Here is a 14,316-nt window from a genome sequence, read left to right as displayed (position 1 = left end):
GCATCCTCTTCATTCTAGAAACTTTCAAAACTCTTGAAGAAATCAAAATAATAGGGCTCAATACTTCTTGTTATCTCCTCACACTTGCCAGAATAGGGGACTATGTATCACGAAGATAATTTCAAAAAGCACCTAGGCTTCTGTCCCAAGAAGCAGCTACATTAAGCACACGCTTGCTTATACCGAAGAGCCCATCAGAACAGTAAAGCACAGCCCACTCCCATACCCTGCCACTGGGTTAGTTAGTTCTGCCCTCACAAAGCAGCTACACTGGCAAGAAGCAGAAGTTCTGGTGACAGTGAACAGTTTCAGCATCAAGTGATACAGCTGAGACTAGAAAATTTTCTTATATCCAATCGCAATACCAAGAGGACCAAAGAAAACGAATGCATCAGCTTTAATTCTGGCAATGCGTGTTTGCATTTTGAGGGCTAAATATCAGTCAGCAGATCTGACACGTACTTTCATCTCCATTTTCCAGTTTGATAAACGCAAATAACAGATTTAGCAACTTCCCACCAAATTAACCTCTACCTAAACACCTTTCAGGGAGGTTTCCCAAAAGAGGGCCCTACCCCAAATCCAGATAGCTCTGAACCCAAAAGACATTCTAACAACCTTGGTCTACAGAAACCAGAAGATGAGACCAATCAGAAACAGCTAAAATGAACTACTGATTGGCCAGCAGCTTAAAAAGTAGGAGCTGTACACATAACCACCTGCTCTGAGCAGGTATAACAAAGTGCTTCCTGAGGGGACAGCAAGTGTAAATGTTCTCTGCCACGTTAGTCCTATGCCAGACATCGCTGGTGGCCAGAGCACTCACCGGACCCGTTCCATCTCGCTAGCTGTCTTCACCACAGCAAAGGGCTCTCGCCGACTCCAATCCCAGAAGTGGATCTCGTTGGCAGTGGCAATCAACAGGAGCTGAGCCGTAGGGTGGAAAGCCAAAGAAGCAATGGCATTGTTGCTGTCTGTGAACCAGCTTTCACTGCCACCCTACAAATGAACCAATCCCAAATATTCTCAGGTTACAAACTGGCAGAAGACTGGGATGTCAATTTCAAGAAAGGACCATTTAAGGTAAAATGACTACTTATAGGGTCTACTTTAAATATGTCCACTGTAAAATGTAGAAAATCAGTGATCTGGCAGAGTCGCCAATTTATCAGAAAATTATTACTGTCAGCTCAGTTCTCCAAGTCATCTACAATCCAAAACAATGAGCATCGACATAGACATGGTGCACAACAACCCACTACCAAGTCATCAGGACAAGAAGCACATTGCTTTGGCGATCATGATCAGAACACAGTACAATCCTTGCTCTAAAAAAAAAAGGCATCTATCCTGAACATATTTTAGAACCTCCTGTACTATGCCACAATGGGCAGATGGAAGAATAGTTAAATGAGGTATTCATCTTAGAATGGAGGAATATGGACTAGACTTCCCATTATTTAAGTGGGAAAGACCACCACTTACTCAGATGTAGTCCTAAAAACCTGGCTAGTCTCTCCAACCAGTTCAGAACTCAATGGTAAACAACTCTCTGCATTTAGAATACCAAAGAAATGGAAATACTTACATGCAAATCCCAAATTCTGACCTCCCCATCTAGGCAGCCAGAAGCAATAAGGCCTGAGATGGTAGGATGAAAAGTGACACACCATGGAGTACGGCGGTGTCCAATCAAAGAATGAACACACTTGCCAGTCTTCACCTCCGTAATATAGATATTATGGTTCACATGGGTGGAGGCCAACAGAGTCCTAGGAAATCAAAGAGTAGGAAATGAATGTGAAGCATGTAGGAGGGTAACAAACTTTATCAGTTCTGGATAACTGGCTTTCCAGTATTCCCCACCCCAGCGTGGAAACACTACACCCTAGGCATTATAAACAACAGAAGTATTCTGATCTTTAAAAGCTTTGGCTTCTCCACACTGTCCCCAAATGACACATGTCCCCTTTAGAGACTGTTTTTTTCCAGCAGAAAAATTATCATGCCATCAGAGGCCTGCATCACACTGCCAAAGGATTGCAATTGAGAAATTTTCTGAATCTGGATGCTCAAGGTCCACTGTTTCCTTTGCTTATTTCCATTATTTCTATGGTTAGCAATGCTCATCTACTTTCTTTCCCCTTCTGATACACGGGCAAAGCGCTGTTCATGCAAAGCTTCAAAGAGCCCTTAGAGATGTTACCACGCTAGACCAATTATACAGAATGAAATGCTGTAGCAAGTCTTAAGTTATAGATAAGTACTAGGTACCTGTCTGGGCTGAAGGCCAGTAAAAAGGTAGAGCGTGGACTATCCGGCAGTTCTACTCTCTGAAAAACAAACCAAGAAAAGTTAAAATACATTATTTATAAACTATGGCTCACTCTATCTCAAAAAGTACATAAGCCACTATAGATTAGTAGCCAGTGTAAGCTAAAAAACTGGAGACAATGATCAAGCCACAAGTTGAGAGACAAATACAAATTACCTTTAAGAAAAATGTCTACCTCTAAAGGGAAAAGATTATTTCTAGCCCAAAAATTCTTCCAAATTTATTTTTAAAACTCCGTTAAGTTAGATGTGTCCATTCTCTCACACAAAATAAATTATGCCCCAACTCTACATCATTAGCCCATTCTAAAACCCCATCTATAGTTACCCCTACAAATCCAACGTCAAAAATATCTGTTTTTCCTACCTTGCCCTCCCATTTCATCCATCGAGTTTTATCTTCCACTAGCTCCTGCAGAAGCCGCTGAGCTCCAAAGGCCCGAGTGCCCCGTTCTCGCCCCCAGAGTATCCGGACGGCATTCTTCTCTGGAACAACCTTCATGGTGCTCAGCAGCCACTGTCACAGCAGGCACAGGAAGAGAAGGAGCGAGCAATTGCTCCACAAGCTGAAGCAGCTAAAATGAGGCCATTCAGGTCCTTGTAAGTTGTCTTCATGGAAATCTAAAGGATGGACATTAAAGTCAAAGAGCATCTATTCTGCAATCAGAGAAGCTCCCCATTGCAAATGTGATTGAGCTCGAAGAGGTTAAGTATTTTTTTTTTTCATATTTAATGACACTCTCTCAGGAAGGACCCTTCTCCTAGACCTTTTCTTCCAAAAATATTTCATCTTTTTTTTTCCCCAAGTTTTTTCTTAATTCTAGTTATCATATATGGTAACAAAAATATTTCATCCTTAAATTCCTCTCATATCCTCAGTAGCCCAGCCTTATATCTGAAGAATATATCATTCTCTAAAGCAGTTACTCTTACTATTTTATCAGGCAGGAAGAACTTTTGTTACTAATAGAGAAAGTCTAAAAACCTGTCAAGAACAAAACACAACACAGCACCTACCCTCCCTTCTCACCACACTGCCTCCCTATCCCCCAGCCCCCCTCCTTATCACTTGGGCAGCCTCCAAGCCAAAGAACCAGTAACTGATTTTAAAAGGCTGTAACCTGAGTTCTAGTTCTCTCTTTTTTTAAGCGGTGTGAGAGAGGGGCAGAGGGAGAGGAGAATCTTAAGCAGACTCCGTGCCCAGCGCAGAGCCCGACGTGAGGCTCGATCTCACAACCCCGAGATCACAACCTGCGGCAAAACCAAGAGTCAGATGCTTAACCGACTAAGCCACCCAGGGGCCCCAGGTCTGGTTCTTACACAGTCGCTTCAACTCTATCTCCTACCTAAAAGCATGCACATAAGGACTACTTTGAGGTATCTTTCTCACTCTCTTTTTCTCGTCTCCATTGAAGTTCCAGAGTAGCAGAGAGGATGAAAAAGAAGAAAAAAAAAATTAAATTCCTTTTTCTCATCCACCACAAGCCTTAAGAGCATAGTTCTATAGTTTATCACAAAACAAAAATTCAACTAAAACATCAACTAGCAGCAACACACACACACACATGAAACAATTAAAGAACTGTGGTTCCTCTATACAATGGAATATGCAACCCAATGAAATGGCACTTCAGAAAAATACAGGTGAAATGTTATTCACTGTAGTATGGTTTTTAAAATTTTCAAATGTGCGGAAAAGTTGAAAAACAATATAATAAACACACTATTCGTTACTTAGACTCAAGAACTGTTAATATTTGGCCACGTTTGCTTTATCTAGCTCTATGAACACACTATCATTTATGTTGTTTTTTTATTTTTTTCTGAACCATTTCATCAGGCTTCAATATACACTGTACTATACACTGTGCATCTGCTAAGGATAAGAACATTTGACTTCATAACCACAATACCAGTAAGTACAATGAGGACCAGTACGTCCTCATTCAAATGTCCCCAACTATCTTAAAAAATGTCTTTAGGGGCACCTGGGTGGCTCAGTGGGTTAAAGCCTCTGCCTTTGGCTCAGGTCATGATCCCAGGGTCCTGGGATCGAGCCCCACATCGGGCTCTCTGCTCCACAGGGAGCCTGCTTCCTCCTCTCTCTCTGCCTGCCTCTGCCTAGTTGTGATTTCTCTCTGTCACATAAATAAAATTTAAAAAATTATAAAAAAAAAATTTAAAAAAATGTCTAATATTTGGCTTAAAAAAAAAAAACAAAAACAGAATCCACCCAAAAGTCAAGCAATGAATTAGGTTGTCATGTCTCTCTAGTCTCTTTTACTCTAAAATGGCCTCCAAGTTTTGCTTTGGTTGGTTTTATGTTTACTTATTTACAAACAAACAAGCTTTTTTTTTTAAGAGGGGGGAGTGGCAGGGGGAGAAAATCTTTTTTTTTTTTTTTAAGATTTTATTTATTTATTTGATAGAGAGAGAGCACAAGTAGGGGGAGCAGCATGCAAAGGGGGAAACAGGCTCCCTGCTAAGCAGGAAGCCCAACACGGGGGCTCAATCCCAGCACTGAGGGCTCCTTACCTGAGCCAAAGGCAGATGCCCAAAGACTGAGCCTCCCAGGTGCCCCAAGACAGAGAGAATCTTTTTTTAAAATTATTTTTATTAATATATAATGTATTATTTGCCCCCAGGGGTACAGGTCTGTGAATCATCAGGCTCACACATTTCACAGCACTCGCCACAGCACATACCTCAAGACAGAGAGAATCTTAAGTAGGCTCCACCCTCATCCCAGAACCCAACATACAAGGCTCAGTCCTACGACCCTGAGATCATGACCTGAACTGGTATCATGAGCCACCCAGGTGCCCCCAACACAAGCTTTTTTGAAGTCAAGGACAGGTGACTTGGAGAATGTCTTACATCTTAGTTTTGTCTGTTTTTTTCTTCACAGTGCCATTTAGGTTACCTCTCTATCCCTTACATTTCCTATAAACAGAAGGCTAGCTCTAAAACACTGATTAGATTTAGGCTGAGAGTTTCTGGCAAGAATGCCTTACAGGTGATGCTATGTATGTACCTCCTGATGCAGCACAGCAGGTGGCCTATATTCTCAGACTGTTCCATTTAGTGCAACTTGGAAAATTATGTGATCATTTGGAAAAATATGACTATTTGTTTGAGCCTGTAACTGAAAGAGCTCTCTTTATAAACGTATAGTCCCTCCTCCCTTTATAATTAGCAATCTTTGGCTAATATTTGGCATCAAGTGAATATCCTGCTCCTTCTCAACTTTTTGCTTAATAGGTTAGCAGTCACTGATGACTCCTTCTTGAACTATTAGGGGCCGAAATAATGTTGATTTTTCTAATTCCATCATTACTTCTACATTTATTAGCTGGCATTTCTTTGGAAAGAACTTTGCCTTAAAAACTGAAGCAGGGGGCGCCTGAGTGGCTCAGTGGGTTAAGCCTCTGCCTCAGCTCAGGTCGTGATCCCAGGGTCCTGGGATCGAGCCCCGCATCGGGCTCGCTGCTCAACAGGGAGCCTGCTTCCTCCTCTTTCTCTGCCTGCATCTCCACCTACTTGTGATCTCTGTCTGTCAAATAAATAAATTAAAAAAAAAACTAAACCAGAGGGGCACCTGGGTGGCTCAGTGGGTTAAGCCTCTGCCTCCCAGGGTCCTGGGATCGAGCCCCACATCGGGCTCTCTGTTCAGCAGGGAGCCTGCTTCCTCCTCTCTCTCTGCCCACCTCTCTGCCTACTTGTGATCTCTGTCAAATAAATAAATAAAATCTTTAAAAAAAATTTAAAAAAAAAACTGAAGCAGATTAAGTGGGTTTTTTCCCCCTCTTTAATTACTGACTTCTGTCTTATTGTTTGTAACAGCAAAAACTGGGGACAACCCAAGTGTCTATGTATAAAGGGGACAAGATGACTAATCTATGGTAAGCAAGATTCTCTGGGTACTGATAACAAGAGGTCTCCAAGATAAAATATTGTGAAAAGAGGGGGAAAGCAAGGTACAGAGCACTATGTATAGTAACGCTATCTTTTGAGTAAGAGAAGAAATTAAATGGTCACTCATTAGGGACTGAAGGGACAAGATGAATGGAGACAAAGATGGAAGCAAGACTTCTCAAATATTTTCATTTTGTGTCATTTTTATTTTTGAAATATATCACCTATTCAAAATTTATTTTAAAAATATTTAATGATGTGAAAAAATACCTGGTAAGTGAAAAAAGCAGAATACAAAATTACATTTACAGTATGATCCCAATTCTGTAAAAAATATATATGTATGTATGTATAGATATATATCTGTATGTACAGATACAGTTTCTGGCAAGAAAGTACATATACATCTACATATAACTACATATACATCTTTACAACTAGATGTATATGTATGTACATACATATATATGTATATATGTGTGTATATATATGTATATATCTTGGAAAATAATGATACAAAAGAAATATAAATACTAACCATGGTTGTCTTTAGCTGGTGGGTCTATAAGTGATTTAATAATTAGAAAAGGCAGTGTTCTTTTCACTTTTTGAATTTAAAAAGTAATAAATGGGAGCGCCTGGGTGGCTCAGTGGGTTAAAGCCTCTGCCTTCCGCTCAGGTCATGATCCCAGGGTCCTGGGATCCAGCCCCGCATTGTATAGGGGCTCTCTGCTCAGCAGGGAGCCTGCTTCCCTTCCTCTCTGCCTGTCTCTCTGCCTACTTGTGATCTCTGTCAAATAAATAAATAAAATCTTTAAAAAAAAATAAAAAGTAATAAGTCCTTACTGTAAAAAGTGAAACAATGGGCTCCTTACATTTCACAAATGGCTGTAATCTAAAAAGTATACAACTAGATGTATCCAAATATAGACAGAAGAAAAAATATTTATAGCCTGTGCTTAAAGGAGTTTTCTCCCTGGCATATTAAAATGTAGAAAGTCAGAAGAAGTCTACAGAAAGACACAACTCCAAGTTCCTAGACACATACATCACAGTTCCCTAATGAGTGACGAAGGAACCAACTCAAGTCTGTATCCTCATGGTACAGCTCTCATCCCTCATTAGCACATGGAATAAATATGTACACACTGACAATGTCAACATGCTGTAGGCCAACCCTCTGAAGCAACTAAGGACAAAATAACTAGAAGGAAATAATCTACTTGGTGACCCTGACAATTCATGGCTTAGCAACAAAAGTCTGGAAGTCAAACTGCCACACAGCTGAATAATTACTAACCAGGAAGGTGCCAGAAATACAGTTCCCATTAGTTCACTTTAACCCTTTATTGAGTCTGACTTGTTTTTTTTTTTTTCTAATTTATTTGACAGAGAGAAAGATCACAAGTAGGCAGAGAGGCAGGCAGAGAGAGGAGGAAGCAGGCTCCCTGCGGAGCAGAGAGCCCAATGCGGGGCTCGATCCCAGGACCCTGAGATCATGACCTGAGCTGAAGGCAGCGGCTTAATCCACTGAGCCACCCAGGCGCCCCGAATCTGATTTGTTTTTTGAGTCCATAATTCTTTTACCTAATACAGAGAAGTTCAGAAGAAATGAGTTTTGAGGGTCGCTTAAGAGAGTGACATAAAAGTACTATCAGAGAAATACATTTATAATTTATAATTTTTTAAATTTTATTTATGTATAATCTTATAAAATGTGGTGGAAACAGCAGCAGTCCAATTCGTTAAAAAAAAAAAAAAAAAAAAATCTGACCTGACCTGTGTAACTCAAGAGGAAGGAAATACAGGTCACAAAATCATATGATTCAGAGAACTGTGATACAACCTAAAGCTCCTAAAGGAACTGGAAGAGGAAAGAGCTGCTACAAGTATCATTTATCAAGAAAACTAAAAACCTCAAGCTCAGGCTTACCAAAAAGCTTGTCTATCAATTCCCAAGGACCTAAACACACTAAACGTTCAAATGAGAAAGTTGGACTGATGCCAGGAAGTCACAGGCTTAAAATATTCACAGGCTTTCTTTTGTCGGAAGAAAAATATTTGCTCCGTTTCTTTAAAAGGATAATGGACTTCCACTCCTCACAGCTACCTGAGAGGAGATTTTACTTTGTTCTCTCCAAGGAACAAAAGGAGCTAAATCAGACTGAACTCAGACAGGCCGGTTGCTGAGGAGGAAGTGCCAGTCAAGTGTGTTTTTCATTCCTCTTTTGAAAAAAAGGAGGAAGAAACAAGTTTCCCAATCTGTCCCTTAAAGCAGACTGAGACAAAGGGTGCCAAGAATAGTCTTTGTGATGCCATTACACAGTCCCCAGAATCAATTCTTGGTCACCAAAGCCTTATGCAAGGAGAACCGGAAGGACACAACCAAGGTGTGTACACTAAACAAATGCCCCTTTCCACACGCCCCTCCCCCTGCCATAACATGACTGACCACTCTAAAAAAATGGGAAGATAAACCACCTTTAAAGACCTTCTCTTCTTAATTTTAGGTCATAATCGTATTTAACAACTACTAATAAAAATCACCTAGGGGGCGCCTGGGTGGCTCAGTGGGTTAAGCCGCTGCCTTCGGCTCAGGTCATGATCTCAGGGTCCTGGGATCGAGTCCCGCATCGGGCTCTCTGCTCAGCAGGAGCCTGCTTCCCTCTCTCTCTCTCTGCCTGCCTCTCTGCCTACTTGTGATCTCTCTCTGTCAGGTAAATAAATAAAATCTTTAAAAAAAAAAAAATCACCTAGAGAGTACACCACAGCCCAGTGGGAACAAGAAGTTAGATTTACAGGTTCCCCTAGCAAATTTGATCATGTAATGCCAGGAACTTTTTACTCCACCTTCTCCCTAGAGGACTTCAAGCAAGTTAACCTCTTTGAGGCTTAGTTTCCTTCTTTGTAAAACAGGAATGACAATATATACTTATCAGGTTCCTGTGAGGCTCTAAAAGGAAAAGAGTGGTAGAGTGTCAACATCGTCGCTGTTACTGTTGTCATTAGTACTGAATCCTCTTTGGGGTTCACTATGGTCTCCTTCACCAAACAATACACCAACAAAAACCCCAGACACACAAGATGCTAACAACTCCCAAGAGTGGCAGACTTTTCTAAGAGACATTTCAAAGGCTATTACCAGACAACAATGTAAAAAATACTCAGGGAAAATAAAGTATATCTCTGTGGGAAAAATAATTAAATGCGGGCCGCCTGGGTGGCTCAGTCAGTTAAAGTATCTGGATTTTGGCTCAGGTCATGATCTCATGGGTCATGAGATTGAGCCTTGCATTTGGCTCTGTGCTGGCTGCGGAACTTGCTTAAGATTCTCGCTCTCTCTCTCTCTCTCTCTCTCTCTCTCCCCCTCCCCCTCCCTCTCTCTTTCTCTCATTCTCTAAATAATAAAAATAATAATAAAATGAGATCTGAGCTACCTCTCCATAAGTAAAGTGAATTAAAAAGCAGAACCAACAGGGACGCCTGGGTGACTCAGTCGGTTGGTTAGGAATCTGCCTTCAGCTCAGGTCATGACCCCAGGGTCCTGGGATTGAGTCCCACATCAGGCTCCTTGCTCAGTGAGGAACCTGCTTCTCCCTCTCCCTGTTGCTCTCCCTGCCTGTTCTCTCTCTCTCTCTGAAAAATAAGTAAATAAAATCTTCAAAAACAAAAAAAGAACCAAAAATTCAGAACTATATCTGCAACCTAGCTGATAATTCAAATCCCAATTCCTCCCTTCCAATCGCATACTACGGATGTGAATCAGGAAACTATTAGATCTGGAACAAACTGTTAAAATGGAGTACAATCCCCTCATTTCTTTGAGTAACTGCATTCCTCTCCACTGCACTAACCATGTAGGAAGTCTAGGAGTCAGATCAATTTCGTAATACAACATATATTTCATAACACAGAGGATTCATCCAAAGGTTAACTCTTTAAAAGAAAAAAATAGTTCTTTAAATACTAAATCTAGGATTACTTGCATAAGTAAAGCTCTCCCAAAAACTGGAAAATAAGCGACAGAATGTCAAGCCATTAATTAGAGGCCTAAAAGTAGCCCAGTACTCTTTAGAAACTCCATGTGGGTGGAAATACACACCGTTTTCTACAATTGGCAGCTTTGTTTTCATTAACAGCACTTTTTACAAACATTTTAGGACACTTCAAATGACACTATATAGGAGCCAAGTCCACAATGTGAGCACCACAGTGAGCAACCAGATCTGCCTCCATATAGCTCTTGCCTGACTCCTAGACAAGACTGAGTTTAGAGGTGGGCAAAGAATCTGGGGCAAGGCAACACAAATCTAGAATAGGTAGACACAGGGAACACATTCTGAAGGCAAACACACCTGGAAGCAGGAAAACATCAACTACTACTACCTGAATTGTGTATGTACTGTGTATGGACTTCTAAAAGCTATCCTAGAATATGCCAAAGTGATAACTATGGTTAAATCTAGGTAGAGAAATATTTTTTATCCATAATTTCTACGTAAGAGGTAACACAATATAGTGGTATACAGATCCTGAAATCAGACTGGCCGAATGAATCCCAGCTCTGTCATTTTCTTGGTAAAAGAAAGGTTTCTTGGTTTCTTGGAAGAGTTACCTAACCTCCCTACACTTCAGTTTCCTCACCATAAAATGTGACCACCGATGGTATGTATATGACAGGGATGCCAGGAGGATTAAAAGATTTACCAAATGAAAAGTACTCACTATTCTAGAATTCCAATGCTTATACTAGAATAATTTCATTCTGTAATGAAGAATTAAAATTAAAATTGCAGTAAGAGGGGCGCCTGGGTGGCTCAGTGGGTTAAAGCTTCTGCCTTCGGCTCAGGTCGTGATCCCAGGGTCCTGGGATAGAGCCCCACATCGGGTTCTCTGCTCAGCTGGGAGCCTGCTTCCACCTCTCTCTCTCTCTCTCTGCCTGCCTCTCTGCCTGCTTCTGATCTCTGCCTGTCAAATAAATAAATAAAATCTTAAAAAAAAAAATAGCAGTAGAAAAAAAACAAAAAAAAATTTAGGCCATGTAGTCCTGTAAACAATGAGGTAAAATAAATTCCATACAAATTCTTCTAGGCAAAATGTAACCATCCACTTTAGCAGTCTCCAAACCATTTCACATAAAAGATCTGAGTATTGGGGCACCTGGGTGGCTCAGCGGGTTAAGCCTCTGCCTTCAGCTCAGGTCATGATCTCAGGGTCCTGGGATCGAGCCCCACGTCGGGCTCTCTGCTCAGCAGCGAGCCTGCTTCCCTCTCTCTCTCTCTGCCTGCCTCTCTGCCTACTTGTGATCTCTGTCAAATAAATAAATAAATAAATGATCTTAAAAAAAAAAAATCTGAGTTGACATCTTTAAAAAAATAAAGCCACAAGGGCGCCTGGGTGGCTCAGTGGGTTAAAGCCCCTGCCTTTGGCTCGGGTCATGGTCCTAGGGTCCTGGGATCAAGCCCCATATCAGGCTTTCTGCTCAGCAGAGAGCCTGCTTCCCCTTCTCTCTGCCTGCCTCTCTGCCTACTTGTGATCTCTCTTTCTCTGTCAAATAAATAAATAAAATCTTTTTAAAAAATTAAAAAAAAATAAAGCCACAAGGTAATGGTTAATATAATAATACCTAACACTTTCATGGGACTTTTCATGTCCTAGGCACTGTTCATAGCACTTTACATAAAGTAACTAATTTACAATCCTCAGGGCCCCTCCATCAGGGTTCATGAGGTCCCCAAGGAACAAGTCACACAGTCAGTAGTGCATTCAGGTTTCAAACCCAGGCAGTTTGGCACCAGAATCTGGATACTTAATTACTACAGAAAGCTCCAGAGTGCCTGACTGAGATACAACCTCCTATTCAGTCTCTCTTCTATGCCATATACTAGCCTCACATGTATTTGGTCCTCAATAAATGTTTCACTGTCTTACAGTATCAACTGGAAATCTGCTTGTTTTATATCTGTAATGTTCATGTCCTCAAAGGAGAAGAAATGAAAGAATGACATTAAGGAAAAATGAAAAAAATGTTTTCACTCCTTCCTTTACAGCAATACATAGTTGTTAAGAGAAAAAGGGACTATAAACTCTGACCAGAAATAACTCGAATTTGATAAAGTACCATATGAGACTATATCATGAAATTCAGCTACTATGTATTTACCCTACAAAATTACCAACTCCATTGAAATAAGGAAAATTACTTCTCAACAGGAAATAGAGATGCCACAGTACACAGACTTCTGTCTGGCTGCTAGGAGAGACCACAGATCTTGAAAAACTTAATCTAACAGAAGGTGTACTCTGTCAAACCATACTCTGTCAAACCTGTGCATACTCTTTTGTCAAACACGGACTACAACATAAACACATCTCAGAACAGAAAGGGACTCTTACACGTACAGTCTCATGCCAATCCTTTCTCATCCACGGGACAGGGTAAGTGCTAGTGACCTCCCTGCGATACCAGAGTTAGTTCCAAGAGGCCTGTTACTAACTTAGTTTACCATCCTATGCTAGATTCTCTCCAAAGACAGTGGCCATCAATTCCTTCCTACCCTACTCCCATACTGCCCCACCCATTGAGAGAGAACATATTTCTCACCCCATGAATACAGGCCGACCTGGTGACTTATTTTGACCACAGAATGTGGCTAAAGGGATGTGTCAGTTCCAGGCCTGGCAGCTTCATATTTGAAAGACAGCATGTTTAAAATGAAGTACAGAGGCAGTGGATATTCTGAGAGCAGGGATGGAATATGAGATATTATATCTTTCAGGCCTAAAAGTGCCAGATACAAAAGTGATGTGATTTAATGGGTAAAGATAAGACAAGAGGTAAGAAGTTTCAATGACTGATTTGTACCACTGAGTTGTTACGTAATCTTTTACAAATCACACTGATGCTGAATTTCATCTTTCTCCATGTACAAACTGAAAGTAATAACACCCTTTTTGTACCTTAAAGGAATAATGTCCTAGGAGTATAATTAGAAGAAAGGGGCTACAAAAAATTCAAGGCAGGTACTACTTGTGGAAGTAAAAGCCAAGTTGAGAACCAAAAATAAGGACAGTACACAACAAATGGGAGTTTGCACAAAGAAGTCTGGCACCCACAGTTCTCAGAGTGCAAAGGAAATGACAGGAGCCACAAAGCAGAATCAGAGTACCTTTAATTAATCACCTGGAGGCGCCTGGATGGCTCGGTGCGTTAAGACTCTGCCTTCGGATCCGGTCATGATCTCAGGGTCCTGGGAACGAGCCCCGCATCAGGCTCTCTGCTCAGCGGGAGCCTGCTTCCCTTCCTCTCTCTCTGCCTGCCTCTCTGCCTACTTGTGATCTCTGTCTGTCAAATAAGTAAATAAAAATTTTAAAAATAATAATAATAATAATAATAATAATAATCACCTGACAAACTGGAAGCAAATAATTTGAGAGAATCAAAACCAGTACACTCGAGATTATACACAGACCCTTTATAAAAAGCCAAAGGCCCAGAAATAAAATGCTATTAGACAGAATCTGTATTCCCACTGCAGATACGCACAACACTGATGTTCAGAATTACAAATACTCCAAAATACAACTGTCTCCATCTAGAAAGTCAGGTCTTAAGAGGTAATAATGAAGCGAGTACCTCGTACAAAGCTGGTCAGCCCAAGTTAATCAAGAGATAAGAAAGCAATATGACCATCACCCCCAATGTTTTTCATATAACTCAGAATGAGGCATACCTCTACAGTGTGTATCACAAATAGGCTAACAGCTTTACAAAATGCTTTGAAGACACAAAACTAAACAAATTCTATTTATTGTTATTACAATAAAGAGGAAGAAGAAACACTAGATTTTCTGCTACAGATTTTCTGCTTACTAGGGCTTCCTAAAGTAACTCATAACGATGTAACTTAATGCCTGAAACACAGCAGTCTGTACTCAAACACAAAGTGTGATCAAAACTGGAAACAGAAAGCTGTAGGTACCAAATTTGAGACTGACAATCATTCTTCTAGCCACTTACCTCAGAAGGATAACAAAAAAAGAAATGAAGTTTTATCTGCAAACCAT

General features: G+C 40.7%; 1 protein-coding gene across 7 annotated transcripts in view; it reads right to left on the bottom strand.

Annotated features, from left to right (window-relative positions):
- AMBRA1 (autophagy and beclin 1 regulator 1) overlaps positions 1-14,316 on the bottom strand; it is a 178,674-nt gene that overhangs the window by 143,404 nt on the left and 20,954 nt on the right. For all 7 annotated transcript variants that reach the window (XM_046015994.1, XM_046015996.1, XM_046015997.1 and 4 more), the window contains exons 2-5: positions 2,702-2,955; positions 2,275-2,333; positions 1,589-1,772; positions 827-999 (exon numbers count right to left, since the gene is read on the bottom strand). In XM_046015994.1, coding sequence (XP_045871950.1) covers positions 827-999; positions 1,589-1,772; positions 2,275-2,333; positions 2,702-2,836 — 551 coding nt within the window. In that variant the 5' untranslated portion in view covers positions 2,837-2,955. The remainder of the gene's footprint in view (positions 1-826; positions 1,000-1,588; positions 1,773-2,274; positions 2,334-2,701; positions 2,956-14,316) is intronic.

The sequence above is a fragment of the Meles meles genome, chromosome 8 (genome assembly GCF_922984935.1).
Source record: "Meles meles chromosome 8, mMelMel3.1 paternal haplotype, whole genome shotgun sequence".
In the NCBI taxonomy this organism is placed as follows: domain Eukaryota; kingdom Metazoa; phylum Chordata; class Mammalia; order Carnivora; family Mustelidae; genus Meles; species Meles meles.
This window is presented reverse-complemented; position numbering and strand designations above follow the sequence as displayed.